Source organism: Melospiza georgiana, chromosome 6 (assembly GCF_028018845.1).
Source record: "Melospiza georgiana isolate bMelGeo1 chromosome 6, bMelGeo1.pri, whole genome shotgun sequence".
NCBI classification, from domain to species: domain Eukaryota; kingdom Metazoa; phylum Chordata; class Aves; order Passeriformes; family Passerellidae; genus Melospiza; species Melospiza georgiana.
Genome location: NC_080435.1, coordinates 42,472,314 through 42,498,365, shown reverse-complemented (window position 1 = coordinate 42,498,365; position 26,052 = coordinate 42,472,314). Strand labels below are relative to the sequence as shown.

At 38.5% G+C, this 26,052-nt stretch overlaps 1 protein-coding gene across 2 annotated transcripts in view; it reads left to right on the top strand.

Moving 5' to 3' along the window:
• The window catches only part of SPTLC2 (serine palmitoyltransferase long chain base subunit 2), a 72,253-nt gene that overhangs the window by 26,687 nt on the left and 19,514 nt on the right, over window positions 1-26,052 (top strand). For both annotated transcript variants that reach the window (XM_058026459.1, XM_058026460.1), the window contains exons 7-9: window positions 999-1,104; window positions 1,931-2,150; window positions 3,992-4,118. In XM_058026459.1, coding sequence (XP_057882442.1) covers window positions 999-1,104; window positions 1,931-2,150; window positions 3,992-4,118 — 453 coding nt within the window. The remainder of the gene's footprint in view (window positions 1-998; window positions 1,105-1,930; window positions 2,151-3,991; window positions 4,119-26,052) is intronic.

The following is a 26,052-nucleotide window of genomic DNA, read 5'->3' as shown; positions in this document are numbered from 1 at the left end:
ACTACACTGCTGATTTCTTCATCATTGACTTTCTGAACCTTAGCTGTGTTTTAACAGTACATTAACTGACCTACTGTGCTGGTTAGTTTTAGTCTAGATCTAGCTCACAAGCTCCTCTTGCTGCTACAACTGCACTAGTCTACCAGTTCTCTTTCCATGATTAATTTGTTCTCTTTTCCACACCCTAGTGTTTATATCTATCTCTTGCTCAGAACTTGGCTTTTATGCTTTGATTAATCCCATCTTCACTCCTTTCCTTGAAGTTTTTTTTTTCAGGACTGATTCCACATGTGTGTATTTGTTCACATTAGTTAGGTCTCTAAGGATCACATCGAGTATTTGTAATCAAAGCTTGTAAGATTTCAGAATATGCTTCTACTAACAGTTTCATCTGTCTAGTTTCTGATATGCTGAACACTGTCCTTTTTCCTGCACTGGTGGTTCTTTTTTTTTCCTTTTCTCCTTGGGTTTAGAGACTTCCTGTTCTCACTTCCAATCCCTTCAATTTTAAACAAAGAAATAAAAAAGTACACTTGCCCTGCTTATTTTCCTGCACTTTGGTCTATCTTCTTCTTATCTTTAATTCATTATCCTTGAACTTGTTGTGTTCTAGCTCTGTTCTGTTGTTCTGTTCTGAATTATTTCTATCCACAAGGACATTTGTACTACTAAATTGCCTTCTCTTTTCATCAGAATGAGATACCTTCCTTTTTTTATTCCCCCCCCCCCCCCCCCCCGCCCCTTCTTTGTTTGTGCCTAATGCTCTAACTTGTGCTTTTAGTTTAGAATGATGAAATTCTTCCTTGGAGTTCACACAGTCACCTATTCCTTTCAGTTTCATCCATGGTCCTGTAGGGAGATGAAGCCTGTGCTTATTGACTTGTATATGGTCTGTCCTCCATGCTGGAGCAATTTGTGCCTTTTTGGAATATTGCTGTCATGTCAAAGTTCAAGCTAGTAGCTGTTTTGGTACCATTTAACAGTAATTTCTGGTGCAGATATGCAAAGCCTGGAGAAGCTGCTCAAAGATGCTATTGTGCATGGGCAACCTCGTACACGGAGGCCCTGGAAAAAAATTCTTATCTTGGTGGAAGGAATATACAGGTACAAACTATTCTTTATAATCCTAAGACCCTCCACATGAGATCTAAATGCTTAGTGTTTGGGTTTCTTTGCCAAATCAAACAATGAATATTGTCACTTCATAGTTATTTCATTAGTCTCATCTGCTAATTACATGACACTGTGTATGTCTTACATCCTGGGCTTTCTGTTGCTGGAACTGTAGCTGCAGCTGGTGTTATCACAATGTTTCCCACATCCTGATTATATTGTAGAAATTAATTAATCAAAACTGATTGCTTATATCAGAGCTGAGGTCTTAAGTTGCTTGTCCATTCTTTCTGTGCTTACTAGATTATTTTAGTGTGAACGGAATTGTACAAATTTAATTTTTTTGCTAAGAGTGAGTAGGAGCAGTAGGCATAGCTGTGTTAGGCATTTAAATCCTAGTGACTTTCAGTACAAAATGTGGTGTTTTGAAGTGTTACTAATGAAAGCCTAGTCAGTTCTTAGAAACATCAGGTAAGTAGATTTTAAGTCAGAACACTGACATTAGAGTGGAAGTAAAACTGAGATAATTTTATTAACGAATTATCACTGAACACATTCCTGTGCCCTAACTTCCTGTTGCTACTACTGTTTAGTCTGTGTGTCAGCATCCCAGAGATGCTGAACAGGTAGAAAGGAGAGATCTGGGCCCCAGGTACAAGGAGGAGAGGTGCATCTCTGCAGACTGTGATGAGTCTAGCAAATTTTAAGTGTTTGTAATTACTGGAAGAGTGAAGAAATTAAAGCTCAGTGATTTTAGTCTCTATGAGGTGGTCCCAACAATTAAGTCAACTCATACTGAATTTTTGTTTCTCAACAGTATGGAGGGATCCATAGTCCGTTTGCCTGAAGTGATTGCCCTTAAGAAGAAGTACAAATCCTATCTGTACCTTGATGAAGCTCATAGTATAGGTGCCCTGGGTCCCAGTGGCCGGGGTGTAGTGGATTATTTTGGACTCAATCCTGAAGATGTGGATGTTATGATGGGAACATTTACGAAAAGCTTTGGAGCTGCAGGAGGATACATTGGGGGCAAGAAGGTAAAAAGCTGGGAATATCATGGCTGGTGGTAAAGTCCATTTCAGGCAGGTGGTGGAATTCTTGGTTAAGCATTTCAAATTTAATTTATTCCTCAAGTACCCTATTGTCCCTTTGTTTCATAATTTTACATGCTGTCTAATACTGTGGAAGTCTACAGTGCAGAAGAGTGTAGTCTAGTAAAATACGTCATAATTGTGTAGTTCTCACATGGTCAATGATGATTTGAACTTGCAGAATGTACAGTAGTGATGCAATACCTTTCTAGGAAGGGCTAGGAGCCAGGAAGCAGAGATTTCTTGATGTTACTTTTAATGAGACTTGAAGGAAAAATGCAAAAAGCTTGAGTTTTTCAACCTGTTTGGAGGAAAATCCTCTTAGGTTAGTCTGGTAGAATTGATTTCCCCTGGGCACAAGCAGTTTGCTTTCTGAAATTACCCTTTTTCCCTTTTTCTTTTTTGACTGGTTGATTGTTTTGTTTTTTGTTTCTTTGTTTTGGCATTTTATTTGTTTGAGGTTTTTGGGGATATTTTTTTGGCTACTGTCTCCTTCTATTGGAAAATACAGCCAGGAAGTGTTGCACTTGCCAACCTCTAATTCTCAGAGGGATTGTGTAGACAATTCTCTGTGTCACCTTTCTCATATCATAAAATGTCTGATCTCACAGATCAGGCTTCTAAGCTTTATTGGAGGGTAAAATTCTACCATTTTCCTACCAGGACAATAATTTTTTATGTATTAATTGTGATAATTACTTCTGCCAGTAAGTGGAGATGGAACTTGGAGATATTCCTTGCAGGGTGTTTACTACAGTTAGATTAAAATTACTTCAACAACTTCTCCAGAAAAAAAATCATATAAATCTTTTTCCAAGGGTAGTGAGCTAGTGGGATTGACTCCATGGCATAAGGTAAAGCAGCTAAGAGGCCTTTACAACTGTTTTAGCTACTGATTGAGGGATTGCTTCATAGGTAAGAGGCTTTAAATCTTCTTACCTAGTTTATTTCAAAGTCCCTTTATGACTTCCTTTTCTCAACTCTGACCCTAGGCAGATGGCAGCAGAACACTTCCGGAGGTTTTTATAATGCATTTGCAGCTTGTGAGGTCATAGCTACAGAGGTCATTATTCATTTTGTGATAGCAAAAGACAGAATGTCTCCTGGCATTCCTACTGATGTTTATATTTTAGCATGGTTTTGGTACAGTTAACAAGCAGCCTAGATGTAAGGTGTGTTGGTCCTTTGTTCCTATATGAGCTGCTTTTGCCCTCTAAGAGAAATAGGATGTGTTTAAGTGGGAAATGCAGAAAGATTAGGCTGAGGTTTGTGTATTCTCAAATGACACCTACTGCTTTATTTATATTGTGCTCATGAATGAGAGAGATTTTGTGACCTGTTCCCTTGTTTGGTGTTTTTTGTGGGGAAAAAAGTATATTGAGCATGATCCATAAATACCTATGGATCTTGCTCCCCACTATTTCATTTTCTTTATATTCACTCTGTAATAATAAACACTTTGGAAACTCACCTTGGACACAGCTCAAGTAATGCAAGCATAATACAAACCTTTGTTACAATCCACTGTTGATGGTGTTAGCTAAACAAGTCTGTCATAGGCATTTGTCTCCGATCAACACACATTCCTGCACTGTGACATTATTACAAGTTGTCATGTCCCTGCTGTTTCTTGTACTGTAAAATTAATCCTTGAGATACTTGTTCTTTAATGGGGCATTTTGAAAGAGATGTTTGGGGTGCCCTGTTTTATTGTGATTGAAGATATGACAGAGGTATTTCTCTGAGTGCTAGGAAAGCTATGTCTGATGTCTCTTGTGTTTTGCTAGGAACTGATTGATTACCTCAGGACATACTCTCACAGTGCTGCGTATGCAACATCAATGTCCCCTCCTGTTGTGGAGCAAATCATCACCTCCGTGAAGTGCATTATGGGTGAAGATGGTACAACTATTGGTGAGTCTTTCTAGCAGTAAGCATGTAGAAAGGGGAAGGCAGAAAGAGCCTCTATCACTTTGACAGATAACACATTCAGTGGACACTTTCATAATTTTCCATTAGTAATTCTGCAGTTGAAATTTCTGGGTCAATAAACCATTTACAATTCTGCTTGGCAGATCAGCCTAATAACAGCATAAAGAGTTTTCAGCTACAGGTAAGTGATCTTAGTCTTGCCTAAGACACACTGTTTTCTTGTACTGATTTTTGTTTTCTGTCAAGCTGTTCTAGCTAGCTTCTTTTTCTTTCCATTGTCTGTCCTTTGTTATTTGCCCCACTTTAAACATTGCTTTCGGAGTATTTTGCTGTTATATCTTTTATAGTTGTATGCTGGTTTATTGCAGGGACAGTGCTTTCAATTTTCATTTCAATTAAAGTGAATGTGGAAATGTTTCTGAAATCCCTTTTTACTTGGGGAGCTGGAGGCATTTTTCAAAATCGGTGAATTTAATGGACTAGGAGAAGAAATTCAGCGTATTTGTCTTTATTGTCTTAGTTTTCCTGTTTCATTATAGAAGTAAAAAAGGGAAAATTTGTACTACTCTCTGGGCATTCAAAGTTGTAATGACAGGTTCTTGTGTCTCATTTGCCTATGGGTTGCAGCCTCCTTCAGTTACAGCATGGAGCAAGTAGCCCTTTAAGCTGCCTTGAAGCTGAAATGGTACAGCTTGTATGTAGGTTACTTGCCCCTCCTCACAGGTAACTGAAAAGTTGTGAGCAGCTCACATGGGATGCTGATGTACTTTATTGAGGATCTGTGGGGGGCTTTTAGTTTGGAGGCTCTTAGAATTCTAACTGCAGTATGTATTGAATTCTTGGAGCTTGAGGCATCTGGCCACGAGGTGGTGGTGGTGTATGCTGAAGAAGTGAATTGGCTTTTGAACATGTGCCGGACCAGCCAACCTGTTTGATAACTTACAGTGGAAAAGCTCAGTGGAAATATGACTTAAGAATTTTCCTGTTATAACAGTTTTCATTTGGTTTGCTTATATTATCTGAGAACAGCCTCAAGTGCCAGCAGTGTGTGTAGGTGGTTGCTCAGCAGAGAGGCAAGTACAGCTGGGCAGCAGCCTGTGTCTGTGCTAGCTTTGAGTGCTTCCGAGTGGTCCATGGGAGAGACCTGTACCAAGCTACAGGAGTTGACTCCCTGCTCTCCAGTACAGGTATTGAGCAAGCTTCACACTACACAAAAAGTTGTCTTGCTGTAGGCTTAAAAGTAATTGTTTGAGGTTTTTATAGCTGGTGATTTGCCAACAATCTGTGCTCTGCTTAGGCGTTGCTTGTTTTGGGTTTCTTCCAGTATCTGTTTTGCTTAATGAAGCAGGAAGCAAGGAATGTGTAACTGATTTCTGTTTGCAGTATTTAAACTCAGGCATTTTTGTCTTTTTCTGAGGTTGCTGTGTGGTATTTGTTCAGGCCAGGAGAATGGAAGTAACTTCCATTCCACACTGTTCTCCTGCCATTATACCAGCAAGATCCATCAGAGCTGAAAGGCAAACCAGATTAGGAACCAATATGGCGAAAAAATAAACTCAAAAGATTGTTTCTGTTCTCATGTTGCTTAAAATGCATGTTGAGCTACATCCTGCTAATTTGGTGCCAAGAAGTACCACAATTCCTAGGCATTCTTACAAGAAAACAAGAGGTTTTGGTTTTTGATAGATGTCTCATTTCCAAGAAATTTCTGTATGTCCACTTTCTCTATAAGCTTTTGCACTTTTCATAAGTGATGGGTATAACACCTGGATAGCCAGAACCCTGTCAAATCTCAAAGGATTTCTCAGCCGCAGGTCTTGTGAAAGTGTTAACTGGCTTTTTAAGCATCTAAGTCAACTTTGAGTTAAGGTAAGCACCTCACAGGATGATTGCTGCATGAAAGTGCTTTTCTATTTATTTTCTGCTGTGTGCTGTTTCCCAGTCATGCATTTTTAAAATTGCCTTAAGGCTTTAGAGATAATATTACTTTGTAGACATTTTATGTGGATGAAGTTGGCGAAAGTTCAGTTGGCTGAACTAAGCAGCTGATTAGTGATAGGATGACAAAATTTTTTCTTTGTTTAAGGGCTTTGGCTGTGTTTGGATTCTGTGGAATTACAAGTGGGGCTCTGGAGGACTACTGCCTGCAGCTGGTTTGACTATGAATAAATAAGGAGTAGATGGGTACTGGTAATAGTTAACTGTGAAAGACAAGTGGAGAAATAGTGTTAAACAGGGTCACTGGCAAGCACCTCTGAATTGACTGTGTACTACAGAAATTTCATTGCTTTTAAGTTAGTCAGGCTGAATGAATCTGTAAAGGAAACTGAGATAGGGCAATGGTTTTACAGCAGCACAGGAGTTTGAGCTGGAATCCCAACAGTAGATGGCTAGCTCCCAACTTTGCTTTGGACCACAGCTAAATCTTTTAATGGCTTCAAGAGTGCTTTCTTGAAAAGAGCCTTTGTGGCTTCCTTGTCTGCCTGCTTCTGTTTACGACATGCTATTTGTAAAACCTGCTGTCCTCCATGTCTTCAAATCTTTGTGGAAATTGTCATGTCAGATTGAGATAGTCTGTAGCTGAAGAATAAGTAATAGGAACGAAGTAGTTTTTGAAGATGAAGGGGTTTTTGTAAATAATTTTGCAAGAATATGTTCATTGTCTAGGTTATTTCTAAATCTAAAGAAGCGTCTGAAGACTCCAAACTTACGATATGAGGTGTTGTAATTACTAAAACTTTACATAACTAAAAAAAGTGAATTTCTCCTTTCAGATTTTTCCTGCAAGTTGCCAGTGACTAAATAGGATATTGGGAAGAGGCAGCACAGGCAAAACAGAGATGCTATGAAAAGCTTCTCTGCAGAGAATGCAAGACATGTGGTTATGTGCAGATATGCTGCTTTAGTTGGCACAGTAGTTTTCTTGTGTCTTGATTTCTACTCAATCTGTTAATTCTTTGTAAGGTGTATGCATGTAAGTGACTAGCTGACTTAATCACCCTGAAGACAGTTACAGCAGTATAGTTATATATTAATATATTGCTTGTTCCCTCATCCAGATTGCAAAAACAATGCTAATAGCTAAAGCAATAAGGTGGCAGTCACCTTATGGGTTCTTGGTAGTGGTGGGTTCATCTATGGGTTCTTCCAGTACTGCAGCTCCTCTACATTACCAGATCAATCCTCTGTCCTGTTTTACTTTGCATTACTTGTCTTGTACTGTAATTGGCTAGAAGACCATCCTGGGTCTTAAACAAGACATACTTGATCTGTGATCCCTTTGAGAATTTCTTCAAAGGTACAGTTATCCTCAAGAGTGTTGAGCCCCTCGAGTATATAGACTCTCTTCAGAGACCTCAGGTGACAATGTACATGAATATCTTGTATATCATCACGTTTGGCTTTAATATATATAGTGGAGCAAGATGATCATGAGGAGAGATGGAGAAGTCTTCTTTCTACAAAAACAAACTTTTTGAACTGTTTTCCAATTCAAAGTCTTTATGGTGGAAAACTTTAATGAGAAAGTGTTGCAGATGCTTGTCAGCAGTTTGGTGAATGTTGCTCTTGCTGTGTTGAGCCACAAAATGAATGAATGTCAGATAGTTTTGTAGATAAAGGAGCTTTTAAAACAATGATAATAGAAAGACACAATAAGCAGACTTTTCAAGGTCATTGTATACATACACAAAGATGACAAATTGATTCTTGGAATGGAGTTTTGGAAAGCTGTAGCATAAAGCCACTTGATGCTTGCTGTTATTTAAATTGACTGTAGGGAAAATGAGACAGCTTGGTTCTTGTCATGGTAAATGAGACATTGTTATGATTTATGATGTTAAGTACTTGACCTGTCTTGGTGAATTTTTCAGCATCAGTGATTTGGTTTGAGTTGAAAGCTAGATTTTTGCCGCTACAATTTCACTAGAACTGGGAATCCAGCTGGCTCCTTTCCGTTATTTACATAAGAGCCAGTGGTGCATCCTGTACAACTGGAGTTCTGTTAGCCTTGTAGCTGTTCAGGACCCAGCCTGTTTGTTACCCTGATAACATTGCTGGGAGCAAGTGAAAGAAAATCATAAGTAACCCAAGTGAGATACAGGCAAATCAAAACATGCTAAGTGAAACCAGTCTAGGGACTGGTTAACCACCTCAGAAGTGAAACTTAGTTTGCTCTCCTATGTATTGAAAACTGAAGATGAGCCTTAAACCCAGGTGTAGTTTAAGTTTCAACTAAAGCTGGCTTGTAAAAGAGATGAGCTATTTCTTTCCACAGACCATAACTCAGTAATAGTAATTATAACTCTTGACATTTGTAACAAGTTTGACTGTCTTCCCTGTGGATTTTATGAGGCAAATATCCCACACCTAATCATAGAGCTATACACAGTATAAAATAAGTTGTGGATAGACCTTGCCCAAGATCACTTGTAAATTTGACTGAATCTTGTCTTGAGCACTGTATAGAAATGAAGGATTATTATCCAGCATAGTTCAGTGGAGGTGGCGGTTGCATTGACCATCCCAGCTGCTGAACTATTGGAAACAAATAACTGCTCTTTGAAGGCTGGTCAGTCAGTTAGCAGCACAGAGTCAGATCGGTATTTGTCTCAGCATCTCAGTTGTGAAGAGCCAGGAATTTATTCCATCTCATCAGTGAAAACATTTTAAAAAATTTCTACTCTTGCCATTGCTATGTGCAACAATATTGAGTGAGTTAAATCAGAGAAGGCAGTTAAACCAATTATTACCAGAATAATAAGAATGTACAGCTGTCTTGGCAGAGAATTGAGCATAACTAAGCTGTTCAGAATTCAGGACCATTGTTATACTGTCCATATGCCCAGGGAGAAGCATGCTGGGGAAAAAAAACCCCAAAAAATAAACCAAACCAAGCTTAGATCTTCTGCTTAAATTCTGGAGGAGAAAAGACTGCAATTGGTACTTTACCTTCCATGTGGTTAATCAGGTCCTCAAGTCAAGATAGGACCTCAGCAGTTCAGTCATCTGCCTAATCAGTAGGTTTCTTGAAGTTGGACATTTTGTAACACTACCTTTTTCTTTCCAAAGACAAACCTGAATTATATGCAAGTACAGACATTAGCAGTAATGAAGGAATAGCCCATGTTTCAGCACCTGGAATTGAATTTTAAGTAGATTATGGTATATTTGTAAATAAAGTCATTACTTTGCCATTCATAGCCAGCAGTCATTCCGCAAATGGAAGCAGTGACTGCTGTTGTACTCCAAGGGGGAAGTACTTCTTCTGCAGGCTGAGGCTGAAAACATTCAATTATCATTAAAATCTGTTCATTTGAATTTCCTCCAATAATGCACTTGTTAATGAGGTGTTAAATTATCACCTTGGGAACCTGGGGACCAGTCAAAACTAATTTGAGCAAAGTGATTTTTTTTTGTTGTTGTTGCTGCCCTTGAGAATCTCAAGCTGAGCTGGGAAACTGTTGGAAAAACAAATACTCTGGGGGTCATAAAGAGAGTTTCCTGCTTCTCTCCAGGGGTCTAACAGTTTTAAACATCATTCTCTGTATTTGTACTTCCAGCTGAGGATCTTTTAAATCCAGCTTGTTGCTGCACCCCTATCTCCCTCCCACAGAGCATGGCAAGCTTCCAGAAAAACTGCTTTAACCTGCACTGCACAGGAGAAATCTTTCAGCCTTTGATGCTTTGAAGGGTGTTTACAGACATTAGCAGATTTGTACCCTTTGTGTTGTACATTGAAATATGAGATTTCTTCAGTGCCTCTTCTTTTGGGCTTTATTCAACATTGTAGTGTTTGTATAGAGCTTATAAACCTTTATAAGTGTACACCTGCTTTGTTCTTGTAACATTCTGGTTCTTTCTATTTCTGTTATGGCAGGAACTATCATCCTGTGTCTTCATAGACTAAACACTATTCTTCATAGCAGAAATACAACTAGAAATGTTGTTTTGTTGAAGTAATTTAATTTTTCTTAATTTCTTATGCTATAATTGATTTAAAATGTGTGTCTCACTTTTTACTCTCAATAGCATATGAGATGCCAGGCTTCTACAGAATGCTGGTGTGCTGCTTATACAGGAAAAGGAGAAAATACTGGTAGCAGGTTACTAGTAAATATAGTATATATTGTTAGCAACAGCACAACTAAAATGCTTCTAAATTAAGTGTTAAGATTAAGCATTTCAGCAGCAATAGCTGCACTCGAGATGATGTGCACTCTTTCTCTGGATTAGTGTGAAATGGAGTTCATGGTTCCTGATGTGCTACATGATTTACTAGAGCAGAGTTTTTAGAAAATACCTGAACGACCCACAGAAGCACTGCCTCCTATCATCAGTCCTGGCAGCTGCACCAATTTTCTACATAGAAAAAATAATACTAGTACTGCAATGGTGTCTGCAGTGCAGAGACTTCTAGGAAGACTGTATAGTATAATTGTTTCTATCTTCTTTGGAAACAGGCAGTAGTCAGTAATGAAGCCTTTCTGTGGGCTGTGTTAGGCTATGTGGGACTTGCAGGCCAGCTGGCCTACTGTCCATGCCTACTTTAGTGGGTTCTGATGGAAAATATGTTTGGCACAAGCTCAGCTCCTGCTATTTCACATCAATGCAGTTGACCTACCACAAATTCCCAAACACAGACAATCTTGACAATCTACAGTGTGTACTTTTGTCCTGCTAGAGTGCAGATGTTTGTTAATGTTTCAGAATTAATAAACTTTCTTAGATAGTACAGATTTAATTTTTAAAGGAAGAAGCTGTCTGAAAAACCTGCATGCCAATTAATGCGTTTTAAGAGCATATGGCCAGAGGAGAGATTTGAGATTACTTTAAATAAGAAGGAGCGGATTCTTGATTTTGGTACTGGGGCTTAGTTCAAGACAAATTGACTTGTCAAGGACAGGATAAACCAACCTGTAGGGCTTCTTTCTGCCACAAGAAGCTAAGCTTCTGTTAATGCTCAGGTTATTGCCTAATTGTTGCATAGTGGAAAAGTTGTGGTTACAATACTGCCTACATGGGGGAAAATGTGTTACAGAGTATGCATGCTTCTCAAATTCGTGTTGGCTAGCAGCTCCTAAGATTTCTTAACTGTTTGTCCATGGACACTGGGATTGCAAAAAAAAAGAAGAAAAAAGGCGCCAGTACAATACTTCTGAAGCTTTTTAAGACTTTCAAGCATGCCTTCCAGCTGGTCAGCCTAATGTTGTATCATATAAGTGTGTTGGCAAACTCAGGCTCTAAATGGGTGGTGGAGAACTCATTTGTCCTGCAACTGCCATCTCTAGAAATGAGTACTCTGTACAAACAGATGGATCACTCCTATGGAATAACTATACCTGGAGCTGGAAGCAAAGTGTTCAGTACCACGATCTGAAATATAGCTTGTCTTTTTTAGGATATTTATAGCTATATTCCTGATAAGTATCTTTTTGTTCAGGACATGGCAGCATAGAGGGGTTTTTAGCAATTGTGGGTTTTATATGCACACCTTTGATCTTTCCAGGATCCTTGGAAAACAGAGCTGTTCAGGAAAAACAAGTCTGTAAATGTCAGAGGAGAGACAAGGTCCCCAGGGTTTGGGCCTTTTCATGCACAAAGCCTGCTCTTCCACCTCACTGCATTTCCAGGTGGCAGGATACCAGAAGCTTCTTGCCAAATACAACTTACTGACATGGGAAAGCTCAATACCCTTGCTGTTGAAATCATTGCAGAGTTTTAGGGTAAATCTGAAAACACTCTTTAAGACAAGTATGGCTATAGAACAGGTATAAAGACAGATGTGGGCAGCTCTGACTTGGTGCAAAATTTGCAGGCTATAGTTTTTTATCATAAGCTGAACTTGGCTAGAAGCATCTTTGATGTCAAAGGAGAAACTTGAAATGCTGTAAAGGACCTCTTACTGAATGGATCAAAGTCCTCACAGAAAGATGTATGAAGTTGTGTTCTGTGAAAGATTCAGGTGCTGCCTTCTCAATGATTTCATACAAAAGCTTCCTTTTGGGAAAAAAACCAAACTAAACCAACTCATTTGGTGAATGTTCTCAATTTTAGGACACATTAATAGAGAGCACATACACACTTGCTGCATCCTGTCTCTCCCATTGTGCCTTGTGTTAGGTGAAATCTGTAGGAATATTGTATTGGGAGGTCCTGTTGAAGGACAGAAAGCACTTGAGAAATTAATGTACTCCATTCCATAAGGTCCTGTTTAATACCACTGATGAAAGCAGGTATTGAGGACTATTCTGTTCACTTTCTTTAGCCCTTAAAGGATTCTTCTACAAAAAGACATAGTAGATGGTAGTCTGTCTGCCAGGCTGCTTTTCTGGATTTTCAGACTAACACAGAGATAAATACTTCTCATAGTACCTTACAGTATCAGTTACTGGTCAGAGCATGCTTCTGTGTAGGATCTCATTATTATCTGGAGCTCGTGGACCCTGTTTCATAGCACCTTGGCATCATTTCTTTATAGAGCTGCCTTGTGTTCAGTTTGGCCAGAAGATGGTATTTCAGTGTTTATGGCTGCCCCTCCCAAAGGAGTTTGCCAAAGAGTACAGCAGTCAAACACATCCCATCCCTCAGGCGGTACCTCCTCAGGGATACCTCACTATCCAGGTGAGAGAATGGATGCCCTAGCCCTATTTGTTGCTTTCTCGATGAAGGTGATTATTTCTAACCAAAGCTGGCTATTTCTAACCAAAGATGGCCACTCTATAGGTGGCTGGTGTTTCTTTTCCAGTGGATGACAAGCCTTGCTGTGCTAGAACTTGAGCACTAGTCCAGCTGCTTTAGCAGCAATGCTGTTAGAAGCTTTTAAGGTGTTGACATGGAGTGTGACCCATCAGCTGACTTTTGCTGAATACTGTTTCTTGCACTTTGACCATTCCTATCTGATTTTAAATTTAAGAGCAACACTTCAGTATGTGGCTAATGCAGCTGCAGGGAATGAGGGAGAAGACTGTTGCTAGTCATCTGCAGTTAATTTGCACTGTTTCTTAGTCTACCTTATTGCCTGTGATTTATGTGACATACAAATCCCTCTATTTCGCTGAACTGGCTTTGTGTTTTAGAAGAATAGATTAAGACCCATGGATATTATAAAACTTTGTGTTTTTCTAATGGTTTTTTGAATGTAAAATTCAAAAAACAATGCAGGAAAAAAAGTTTAATTTTTATGACCAGCTAGCAAGAGTTCAATAGGGAAGGTAGTGCATTAAAGCTCAGTCAGAAGAGCTACTGAATTACTGCTCTAAAGCTGAGTACTTGGTTACCTTGTCCAGTGTATGGATTCTATTGTGAGCTCCTTGGAGATGTGCCTGATGGCAGGACAAATGTACTAGAATTTAGTACTATTAATAAATAATAACTTTACCATAAAACTGCACAGACTACACTTCACTACATTTCCCTAAACACTGTTCTTATATTTCAGAATTTTAGGGGAAAATTGTTTTGCTTTTTTTCTGAACACAACAGATCTAATTCTTCTTTTCCAAGTTTGGTTTTGGGAGGAGTTTCCTGTAAACACAGCTCATTCAGTGACATTGGGTATGGTTGTCAGACTCTTCATCTTTTCTAACCCTGTAGCTTTGGCTATAACCTGTGTTTTATGCTGTCATTTTTATAGGATTTTAATACTTTTCATTTTTATAGTACTTCATACTTGGACCTTCTGTCTTCATTATATTTTGAGAGAAGTGAGAACAGTTTGGGGTAAAAGAAGGCTACATAGCCACTTTGGGGTTTTTGGTTGGTGTCTTTTTGTGGTTTTTTGCGCGCTTTTTGGGGGTTTGTTTTGGGGGTTTTTTGTTTGTTTTGGTTTTGTGGTTTTTGTGAATTTTTTTGTTTCCTTTTTTTTTTTTTGCTTTGGGGTGCATTTTTTGTCTTGTTATGGGGTTTTTTTTGGTTGGTTGTTTTTTCTTGGTTGGTTGTGGGGTTTTTTTGGGTTTTTTTTTTTTCTCCATTAGGAAGAAGGCATTAGTAGCTTGTGGCCTATTGATTCTGGATATGGCACCCTAATGTCCTGCTTGAGTCCATAGATTTTGGTACTTATTTAACTTGGAAATTTTAGTACCAAGGGAAACCTTTGGAAAGTGTTGTGTAGATTAAAAAAAATCCACTACAAGTGTTTGTCTTGTGTAGGGATTAGTTCTTTTGACAATTAATCATGAAGGGAAGGATTTGCATAACAGTGTCTTCATGCAAGCTGTGTAGATACCTGGTAACCAAGGGGAATTACATTGGTTTCCAGGAAGTAGATGTGTAGGGGGTTTTGATAGTTCTGTTGTAATGGCATTTATTGGAGCGATGGGAGGAACTGCTGCTGCCCAGGCATGGTCTTGGATCCATGTGGTAGTCTTCATAAAATACCTTAAGTTTTGAGTTTGTTCAGTGAGACTGAACAAAAAAATACCTTAAGTTTGGGATATGTTCAGTGAGACTGAAGGCTCACATGAGGGACTTTGGGAATATTTTTCACAACAGGATTTTTTCAAATGCAGGGTATAATTGTTCAGTGACTTCCCTTTAGATTTGAGGGTAGTGTAACATGTGGCCACAAGGGCTGTATATTCCATACAGCATACATTTGTTTTTCTAACATAATAGTAGTAATGTACCATGGAGTGTTTTAATGCCTTTTCTTTTAGAATGTTGTCTGTATAGATCACACCTATTAATCTTAAGCATTGTGCTTTTTCTTGGAAAAGCTGGTGCACACTGCAGCTTGTTTGTGTTCTGGGAAAATAAATACAGTTTTCTGCACTATTTCCTGTGGTCTGTGCATGGAGAGAACAGCTATGCCATGTGACATAGGGTGAACTCCAGCCTAACAGCGGCAGAATAGCAGAACTTGTGCTAATAATATACAAGTACAATAGATGCTTTTAAAATTTGTTTTATCTGTTTTAATGTGGATACATTCAGAAGAAATTTTGTGCTATCACTGTAAATGAACTTTGTAGATGGAAGGAGTAATTCCAATGTTGGTGTTTTTGTTTTCCTCTGGAAGAAGTACTTACAGCGTTAGCGTTGTCCTTTTTGTTCTCCTCATGCTTGACCTAAAGCTGATTTCATGTTTTCTACTGAGTGTATCTTTCAATTTTTGATTATAGTTCTCTTAAAATGTGGAAAAGGGCTGCTTTGTTGTTCTTCCTGCACATGTTCCGCTGGAGGTGATAATCTGTCTGGTTCTGTAAGGTTTTTTATATTTGTATGATATTTTACAATTAGTACATACAGTAATATTAGCTGAAACTAGGTGACTGCTACATTATGTGTATCACTTCCAGCTTGAAACAAGATCTTCATCACATATTTTTGTATATATATTTAATAGCCATTCATATCCTGTATCTTCTCTTGTACTGCATAGGGAAAGATTTCTTTACCCCTTTGTGTTGCTGTTTAAAATCCCAAGGAACAGTTCGCTTTGATAGTGACTTCCATTGTAAAAAAGCAGTCTGCACAAAACAGATGGAAAATATAGTTCACACTCTTTGTTGCTATGTTGTAACGCTACTGAACTGTCTCCATGGAAGTAGATTATAAACAACCTTAATATAATATGCTTTGTCAAAGCTTGCACATTCCTTAGCCTCTAAAGAAATGTGGTGTTTGTATGTGTTCCTGATGTTTTTGCTCTCTGTGACTTCAATCTGCCATAAAGGCCTGCCAACCTTTTTGTACAAAGATTCGAGTCTTTTTTTGTTCTGTCTCTTCTTCACTGATGCTTTCTCTTGAGATTTTGAAGAGTAAAGATGTGATTTTTGAATTTCAGTGCCCATGGTATCATAATAAAAAGAAAACATTGGTTTTAAATGCTTGCTTTTTTTCAACAATTCAATTAACTTGGCAAGGTAAGTTTCATTGAAACGATATAATTTTTTTCATGGTTCTGACTTTATAGTGAGGGTGCTATAACTAGTTCAGAAGAATGGCTTGACAAGCTCACATTTCTTTCTTCTCAGCAAGACACAAGAATAGCTGTCAAACAGGATATGTACATCTTTTTAATGATTATGAATGCTATTATGATGACTGTAGTTGTGATATTACAAAATCTGTATGAGCTAATGTGTAGGTAGTGTTAATGCAATCCCACAAATCCTCCCAGTGATTAATATGTACAGTTAGATAATACATTTACCCAGGCAACACAAACTTAGTCTTTGTTCTGGAGGGATAGCCCTAATCACATTCTTTAAAATTACCTGTTGATCTGAACCAATGCTTTATAAGTTCAATGACTGTAAATCATAATTGTTAGGCTGCAGGGCATTTTAGTCGTGTGACAACAGTGCAGCCAGATACAGTGGGCAAGGTATAAACAAACAGGAACAGCTATTGTGAGTTACATTTCAGAAATTGCTTTCTGGATTGCCTAAGGGGGGCAGGGGGGAATTCTTGCAGGCAGTGCTGCTATTCTTCAGCAGATCCTTCAGCTAGTGTCAGAATGAAGCTGGCTGGTAATTGGTGCTTTTGTTCTCACTTTGTATCACAGTAGATTTTGTTTGTATGGCTAACCTATTTAGCTATGATTACTCTAGAGAGAACTTAAACTGCTCTGAGTAGAAATTCAGCCTCTAGAGAAGTTCTATGTGAAAAAATACAGTGGTACATGTAAAGTTGGAGTTAGGGGACCCTTCTGGGTCTCATGAGCCTAGTCTCTCCCTGCAACAGGGCTTGAAACATATCAGAGGAGATGAGTGCAACATGACCATGAAATGTAACTGCTGATCCTATGCAATTCTTTGCATATGAAATAATTTTGTGTTCAGCCAGTCTTACTGATATTTAGATACACAGGCACATGCTATTGCTTTATTGTCCTTTTTTTAATGGTATAATAGAGGTCATGGATAATTTTATCAACTTAATCAACCAGGCATTATCTTGAATTCTCCTTTAAGTGGAAAGGGCTTGTGTGTTTCTGACAGCCTTCTGACAGGAGGCAGTGTTTTGGTTTGGTTTGTTTGTTGTTGTTGCCTTGGACAAGATCCACTCTTCATCAAAGATGTCAAATCTGCTTCTATCTAGGTGGATTTCCTATGAAGAGTCACTAAACACAACAGGAGAGCATGACATCTTTTGTTCTGTGTGGTGTGAACTTTAAAGTAGAGACAATTGCTGTTTCTGCAGTGTCTGGTATACCATTGTGTTCGTACTGAGGGAAAAAATTTAAAAGAAAATTACCAGATACACGTGATTCTAGTAGTCATAAAGGAATCCAATGTTACCAGCAAACAGCAATCTTTTCAGACTTTCCTAAGTGTTAAAAAAAGCAGGTTTCTGTAATTCAAAGTGCATTTTGACTGAAGAGAAGTGCTAAGAGATGGTATTATGACTTCCCATCTCTTGAAACTGAGTTATTACGATTAATTACAGGTTGGCATTACAGGTTTGAGAGTGTGGTTGGCTCTTACACGGGTAACTCCAGTAGATAATTTATACAATGTGGATCCACTATTTTATAATTTCTCTATCTTTAAAATCAAGGCACTGCTGAAGCTGAACAATGACAGCAATTTCATTTTCCTTTGCATGCTTTGTCTTGCATAAGGTAAAAGCCTGCATAAATGTAAATCAGCATTGTGGTTGTATTTGGGGCCTGGTTTTGGAGGGGATTGGATTTTTTGAGGTTGGTTTGTTTTGTTTTTTCCCTGATGCTAACTTATTAGTAATTCAGACCTAAAGAAATCAATGCTTGCTGCACGACAGTTTTTGCAAGTTAGGCCTAAATAAAACATTGATATACAGAGTCTGTTTCACAGCAGTCTTTGAACATGCTCTATAACCATAAGTTTTCTGGCAGCCCAGATTTTTTTTAGGTTTAGAGAGAACCACTAGTCCAGCCGAGCTTTTGGAGAGGCAGGCCTAGGGGGATCTATGTCCTGCTCAATAGTCCTTCCCTCTTCTTTAGGTAATGTTTGTGCAGACTTCAAAGACTGCTTGAGGTCAGCAGATCATTTCCTCTGATTATCACACAGGGAGTCTGAGATGGTAATGACTCCATATCCCTGTTGGGTGTCATTTTCTTATCTATACAGAGGGAAGGGACAGTTTTTAAAATTAGGTTAAAAAGCCCTGTGACTCAAGTGTTAAACCTTGTGAAGGTTGCTGCTACAAGCTCAGTAGTTCTTAAGATCTCTTTTAAAGGTTGACAAATGTAAACACATGCATGTTGTTGAATTACAGCCAGATGAGGCTCTTGGTATCCCTTAGCTGTGAATTCCTGAGGGCTGGATGTGCCTTATAGAACAAATAAAAGGTCAGATGAAAAAGCTCCAGGTTCAGAGAGCTGATTTCAGCAACCTGAATGTGTGGGAGAAGGTACTGTTATGGCCAAGGCATCAACTGATGAACCTCACATAGCAGCACAAAACCTCACACACTTCAGTGACAAATTTGTAGCATGTTTCAAATGCCAGACTTGTGTAGGAATTATGCTGGTATTAAGACAGCTGAAATGTTTCCATATTAAATTACAAATAATCCTGTCTTTTGGATGTAGCAAAGAGTTGTGTGTTGTTCCTGTTGTGGAGCAATATTTTAAACAGAGGGATTTGAAAGTTCATCCGTTGAAATAGTTGGTGTATTCTATTGGCTGTATTTTTATCAGAATGCCAAAAATATCTGGCATTTTAAAAAATGCTAGTCAGTATGCAAGCTATGATGTTGCATACCAGTGGAGCCTTTAAAAATCTGTATTCCCTAGAACTGCACTGAAATTTAGTTTCTTACAGCTCACACAAAGTTCAGCAAAATTAATCATTGGTGCCCTGTGTTTTTTGTTAGTTGTGGGATTTTCTAGGGTGTGTCCTCCTGTTTCATTTAATTACATCTCAGTGTAGATATCAGTTCATTCTGGGTGTCAAGAGGGCCTAAGATGTTTCTGTTAATAAAAAATTCAGTTCCTGGCTCTAGAAAATCTGGATTAATTAGTAAATCTAAATTGCAAACTAGAAGGAAGAGTCATAATAAAACCTACATGAAAACTGTTCAGACATGTTGGTCCTTGGAGTTGTATTACATGATTTTAATATGGTATTAATTAGAAGGTGATATCACTTCAGTCACTTACTGGAGCAGGAGATTGATAAAGAGGAAGATTCTGAACTTGCTGCAGTCTGCTTCTGCCTTAGTGTAAGTACTGACATAATTAACAGCCAATCCTCTGTGCTGTGGTGTAGCCTCTGTTCTTTGGCTCTGCTTTTTCCAAATACAGTGCATCAGTTGATATTGGTGGTTCTGAATGTATTTCTTCATGTAAAGATGAATGCCTTCAGTTGCCTTTAGCTTGATTTGGGACTGGTTTCTGTTTGCTCTACTTTTTCATTAGCATTGCTTTTATGGTAGTGGCAACATTAATGCTGTATAGCTGTCAGGGAATCTCAAAAAAGATGATTTTGTACATACTCTCTGTGTAATACGGCAGAGTTGGAGATAACGGTATTGTACAAAGCAACAGTAAAAATGCTTTGTTATCAAGGTGAGACTAGTTGTTGTGTATTGGAAAACAAAAGCCTCCAACTTGGAAAGAGCATTGAGCTTGTTCTTGTGTGTGTCTTTGCACACTGACTATGAGTTGCTGCACACCTGTGTCTGGGCTTTGGAAAAGCCTGCAAAATCTCCTTTAAGGCTACTGCATAGGTGCAAGAAATGCTTAGTAAAAATAGATCTCTATCTGCATGTCTGTGGAAGTTTATCAGTTGCTGTCTCCACTGTGTTATGCCCCCACTATATGTGCTTATTTAGAGTGAATAACAAAGAGATTTTCCAGTGGTACTTCAAGTTCTGGGGGGACAGGACCCTGGTTTCCTAAGGTTAGAGCCACCGTTGCTCATTCAGACAACTTATTCTTTCTCTGTGAAGCTTTTTATTAAAGCATGTATCTGTGCTTCTTGGGAGAACTGGAGGATCATGCTTTATCTTCTACTCTTTTTTAATGAGTTGTGGTCTTCTGGATGGTAAGTCACCAGCTACTTACCGCAGCTTCTGGAGGTGATGAGCAGAAATTTGTCAGCTGAAATTTTTGTAAAGTCTTAAATGCTGTTTAATTGTTGAGGTGGTTTGGTCTCTTATCATGTTTTGCTTGAATGTATTTTGCTTCTAAGGCTGTAAATCATGTGTAAAATATATTGGAATCTATAATAGCATCCTTTAGGTAACTGCTGCATGAAGAGAAGAATATACTGATTTGATCTTAGCTAGAGAGAGGGTCAATCAAAAGTAAACTGAGCTAAGACATCTTTTAATACATTTGTTACCACTGTGGAACTGAAACTGCAGGAATATTTCTGTTCTGTTCTGCTAGATGTAATTCCTGGAAATGGTCACACTTGGGCTTCCAGCTCATGTTTAATTTCCCAAGCTAGACAGTTATTCTACTTTTTCGAGGTGAACAAAATGTTCTGGTGTTATGAAAAAAGGATGTGTTTCTTAACCACTTCATTAAATATGTACTGTTGAAAGAAGGACAAGTTCAAAGTCAGTTTTTGGCGTGGAAGTAGGCTCAGAAAATGCTTTGAGTGTTCAAATAATTACTGCTTTTTATTTGGCGAGGATTGAAACTCAAGGGGAGATGTAGTGTGCAGTGAAATTATTCCAGTTACTTGCATTGCTCAAAGTGAAGGTACTGTTGGGTTGCTTTGTAATTTGTTTAATTATCCTGCAAGGCCCAATCCTCTGACTTACTCCACTATGATTGCCATGTGTTTCCAGATGTCAGAGGAGTGTCAACCTAGTAGTGTTTTGGTGTGTGAGACACAGCCATTCTTTACCATTGCTTGCTAGTCAGTTTTAATTCTCTGTGCTTTACAACCTTTCCTCCCAGAATAAATGTTGCTACTCCAACTTTTGTGATGCAGAAGAGGTGCATAGCAGAGCAATGAATGTCTTCCATAGTTTACCTAAAAGCCCTTGGACAGAGGTGGCATTTTAATGCAATACAGCTACTTCTGCTGTAAAATTTGTGATGAAAAGAGTCCATGCAAAAAGCTTTTAAAGAAGATTCAAAATGTCTTTACTGTTTGGGAGATTTTTAAATTGTGTGTCATCAGTGTCCTCTGAGACACTTCTGCTGTGTTTTTAACAAATGGTCTCCTTCACTTCTGTGAGTCTAATGAATCCTGGAGCTGCACAGTGGGAGTCTTGACAGACTGGAAGTTGCATTAAACAGCTTTGGGTTTTTATTGAAAACATTGTCCTTGGTTCAAAGGGAAGGTAATTATTCTGCCCTGGAATGATAGCAGCCCCTCCTTTATTGACAGCACACCATCTGGTTGTGATAAATTACATGGCCCTGGCAAGGCTGCAGCTTTTTGGTACCAATGGGTGGGGTAAAAGCTTTATGTCCAGATGGTGGAAAATAAGAAATAAAGATTATATAAAGTTTCTATAAATGACACACTTCCCTGTGTTTGGTGTCATGGTTTAACCTTCAATGAGTCACTAAGTTTTTGGTTTTTTTTAATGTGTTTTAGATGCATCTCTTAAAGGAAGATTTCAGAAAGCAAGGTGGTATATAGGATTTTTTAGGAACTAATTCTTGCTGCAAGGTAAATTCCATTAATCTCTTGAGGGAGAACTCAAAAAAGGATGATGGAAATCTTGAGTATTTCACATGCAATTGGCACCATTTATTTTACTTTACCACCCAAGGACTGTTAGTGTAGTTCTCACCTAGCAGTAAGAACAGTGCAGATTTATTAAAGGGTTTTTCTCAAGAACTAGTTGTACTTAAACTTGTTTGTTACTGTAGCTTCAGGGAGGTAGGTTCTTTTTTGAAAGCTTGCCAAGTAGTCAGTTCACATCTATAAGTAAAAATTCAGAGTGCTGTTAGGTAGTTTGCTAGTGAATTTGTTCTCCTGGCAGCTACTTCTTTTTCTTGCTGTCCCAGCCAAACTATTACATCTTCTTCTAACTTGTTTAATTTTATGATACCATTTAATAATATGATACATTCAAGCTCAATTCTTGTGTTGTGTCAAAAATAAACATCTAAGCTAATAGTTATTATTAAACAGAAATGTCTGCAGGAATCTTGGAGGATAGAGGCAGTTTTTGTTCTCATAATTTCTGAATTAGATCTGTAAGACGGGTTTAAATGTCTGATAAAACCTACTGCATTTGACTTCCTAGAATGTCTGATTTGTGGAGAATGTTGGCTGGTACCTCCTTCCAGACTTTTATTTCAAAAGCAATTTTAAATTCTCCTGCCACACATTACTGTCTAGGGTTTAGAAATGTCTTCCATTTGTTGTTTTTATTTGTTTTAAAAACAAAATCACAGCACACTATGATGAAGCTTATTCTTGGCAAATTCTTCTGGTATCTTTTGTGAGGCTAGTTGCTGCAGAGTCATCAACTAACTCGGCAAAGCATTTCAGTCTCTTTTATTTGGGCTGAGGTAGCAGTAATACCACTCATTACAAGTTCTTCCTTTCCTACTGCTGCTGGTTTTGGAGTTGGATCCTTGCAGTTATATTTGCACAATGTGGCATGAATAACATTTACCTTAGATTTAGATGTAAGGAGGAAACACTTTGAACCTGACATTGCTATGCTTGTTATTTCTGTGGCTAGGCAGTTTGGACATGCAAGTGGGGATTGGCCACAGGTTAAAATAACTCTAAAGCCACACTGAGTTGTTACTAAAATTCAGTCAAGAATTCTATGTATAATGAGCAAAGTGCCCTGGCAAGTTTGACTCCCTGTTTGGCTGCCAGGGTACATAAGAAGCGGATGTGTATTATTCTGGGGTTTGGCAGCTCAGACCTTCACCTTTTGTGGGCAAAATGCCTCAGCAGCTTCAAGCTATTTAGGCTAATGCCTCATATCTAGTATGCACAGTCTGTGGATGAGCAAAAGTTACAAAGAGCTCATTATTATTAGTCTCTCAAACCAATAGACTTGAAATTTTATCCTTTGTAGTGGAAGACAGCTTAAAGTACAAGGTAGAACTAAGTGTATGTAATTGTAGTTTGTATTAATTAATGTGTGTAATGTTTTCTGCACCTGGTAAATTGTGAGTCTTTGATAATTTTAGGATTTACCAAAGCGGGAAAGAGTTCCCGCAAATGCAGACTGTGAGGGTGCTCAAGCATTGGAACATGCTGTTCATGGAGGTTGTAGAGTCTACATCTGTGAAGACAGTCAAAGCCCCAACTAGACACAGTTCTGGGCAACCTACTCTCTCAACCTGCCTCCTACAACCTGTACACCTACATCCTGCTCTAGGTGATTGTTCTTTAGCAGACAGATTGGATTGACTGATTTCAAGACATCTATTCCAACCTAAAGAATTTGTGAAAAGTGAAAGTGGTGCCTTCCATGTCAGTAACTGCTTTTTTTGCCACTTGGGACATTTTCTATTTTTACACAGAGAATAATAAATCTGCAGAGCTTCTTTTACATTCCACCAAAGCCTTTTTCAGGACCGTAGGAAAGGTGCAGAACAGATGTTTCCAGAGTCATTGTCTTTGCAAGATGCATCCTGAAATGACCTCATTGTATTGACACTTGGAATGATACCAGTTCGTGATGCTTCACAGGTTATTTATGTTTGTTTGCTTATGGCCTCTTCCAGCCTATGGTCAGAGAAGCTGACTTGTCCTCTGATGAGATTCCTTCTGATGGTCTTTGACAAGCCAATACAACATGTCAGTTAGCCCATCCTACTAGACTTGGCCAGGTGAGGATAATTCTAGCATCTCATTTCTTGGACAGACCCTAGATATATAATGTACTCTCAGATCTGATTGAGCAGAATTACATCAGGAGATCATCAAAGCATTTGGAACATCTCTCTGGAGTTGAATGATACCCATGTGTAGAAAGAACACTGTCACACTTAGAAAGGATGTGCTAATTGGTAAGCAGTCAAGAGTCTGCATTCTTACCATGCCAAGTAGGCTGTTTTGTGCCATGTATGAGCTGTTACATGTCCCTTGCTCAGCAGTTTTGGAGTAGCTGTTTGATTACTGTCTTATACCCATTTTTTAGATAGGTTTCTTGTATCTGCCTTGACCACTTAGGTCTTTGAGATGCCATTTGCTCTATTTAGTCACCCTGTAGTTCTTAAGTACCAAAGCAGTCCAATACAGGTGTTTCCTTCAGTAAAAAACTTCTCTACGGCAAATGCCAATTTTCATTCCTACTAAATTTACCTCATGAGGGTCACAGTCAGTTTCTCTTTCTTCTCTGAGGATTACTGTTTTGGTGATCTTGCTGCAAAAGAATGACTGACAGCTTTTAAGGGTTTTTTTTTTTTTTTAGTTTTTCTTCCTAATAATTGATTTTTATCCAAATTTTCTTGCATTTTTGATTTATTTAAGCTTTGTACTTCAGGACTGAAACGTCCAATTATAGAGAACAATCGAGTCTTGTTAAAGGCATTGGTTTATCACTGACTGCAGTCACTCCATAAACTATTAGGATTGGTTACAGAAGTCTTCTCTAGTGGTGGAAGCATGCTCTGCTAAAATATTCTAACATAGCCCATTAGAACTTAAAAATGTCTTTCAGACACCTGCAGGTCCATCAATCTTACATTTCAGTCGTGGCTTCATCAGAATTCCTGCCACTGGGACAGTAGGTGATAGTGATGCTACATTTGATAAAGTAGCCCTCTATTAATATGTGTTTTAAAGACTTGGACCCATTGTTGGCTTGATTACTAATGATGTATGTGCACCTAGACGATTTTCTTTCTACTTTAAGGACTACGGATTAATAATTTCTAAGTTTCAGCTATCAGTATTTCCAATGGAATTTACTCATTTTATGTATTTACAGCTATTACCGAATCGTTGATGTGTGTTTGTTTTAGGAACCAAGGTTGGCCAGATTGGAGGCAGGAGGAACTGTTTACACGTTTGTGGTTTTTTTTCTGTAGGATAAGTAGAATGCTACTGGTTTAATCTCTTTCTCTTTAAAGCTTGAATTTTCAGGGTCTTATAAAAAGTATTTTTGTTGTAGAAAAGCTGACTCCTGCAGTTTGGTAAACATTGGCTCAGTTTAAATCAATTGGTTTTAATACTGCCTTTACTAATTCCTTAATGTTTATTCATGCTGGTCTCCTTAGCAAATGTATCCTATTTCAAAGTCTTTCTGCTCACTTCATGAAGCCTGCTGTTTGAGGCAAATTATGACTAATCAAATAATGATAATACTGTCATGGCTGTGCACAGAGGATCAGCCATTTTAGCTGATTTTATTACAATGTCATTTTGTAACATCTTGGTGTCCCCATACTGCAGAAACCCTTTGACATGAGCTAAGACTGTTGTTCTCACTGCTGTATGCATATTGTCACTGCTCCAGAGAAGTTTAAATGATACAGAGAGCAGGGCAGTATGAAGAAATCAGGCTTGCAGATACTCCTTCATTGGCTACAGCAAGGTTGGGCAATGCTGCTACTGTGATATTTGAAGTGCATATGCAGCCATATCCTTCAAATTCTTTTGTGGTCACCAACAGAGATATTCTATTAATAGAATAACAAACTGTGCAACATGTGATTTTAAACAATTAGTAGGATCCTCTGGCAAAGTGCCTCTATTGTGGTCTTTCTGCAGTTAAAGAGAGCTTTTGCAAAAGATGGGGACAAACATTTTGGTAGGACCTGTTGCAGTAGGACAAGAGCTGGTTTTAAACTAAAAGAAGGTAAATTCAGACTAGATACAAGACAGAAATTTTTTTTGTAAGGGTGGTACACCAGGTGCCCCAGAGAAGTGGTAGATGCCCATCCCTGGAATCATTCCAGGCCAGGCTGCATGGGGATCTGAGCAACCTGGTCTAGTGTTAGGTGTCCCTGCTTATGGCAATGGTGTTGGAACTAGATGATCTTTAATATCCCTTTCAACCCAAGCTGTTCTGTGAAACAGTTCTAACAAATTGTATCTTACCA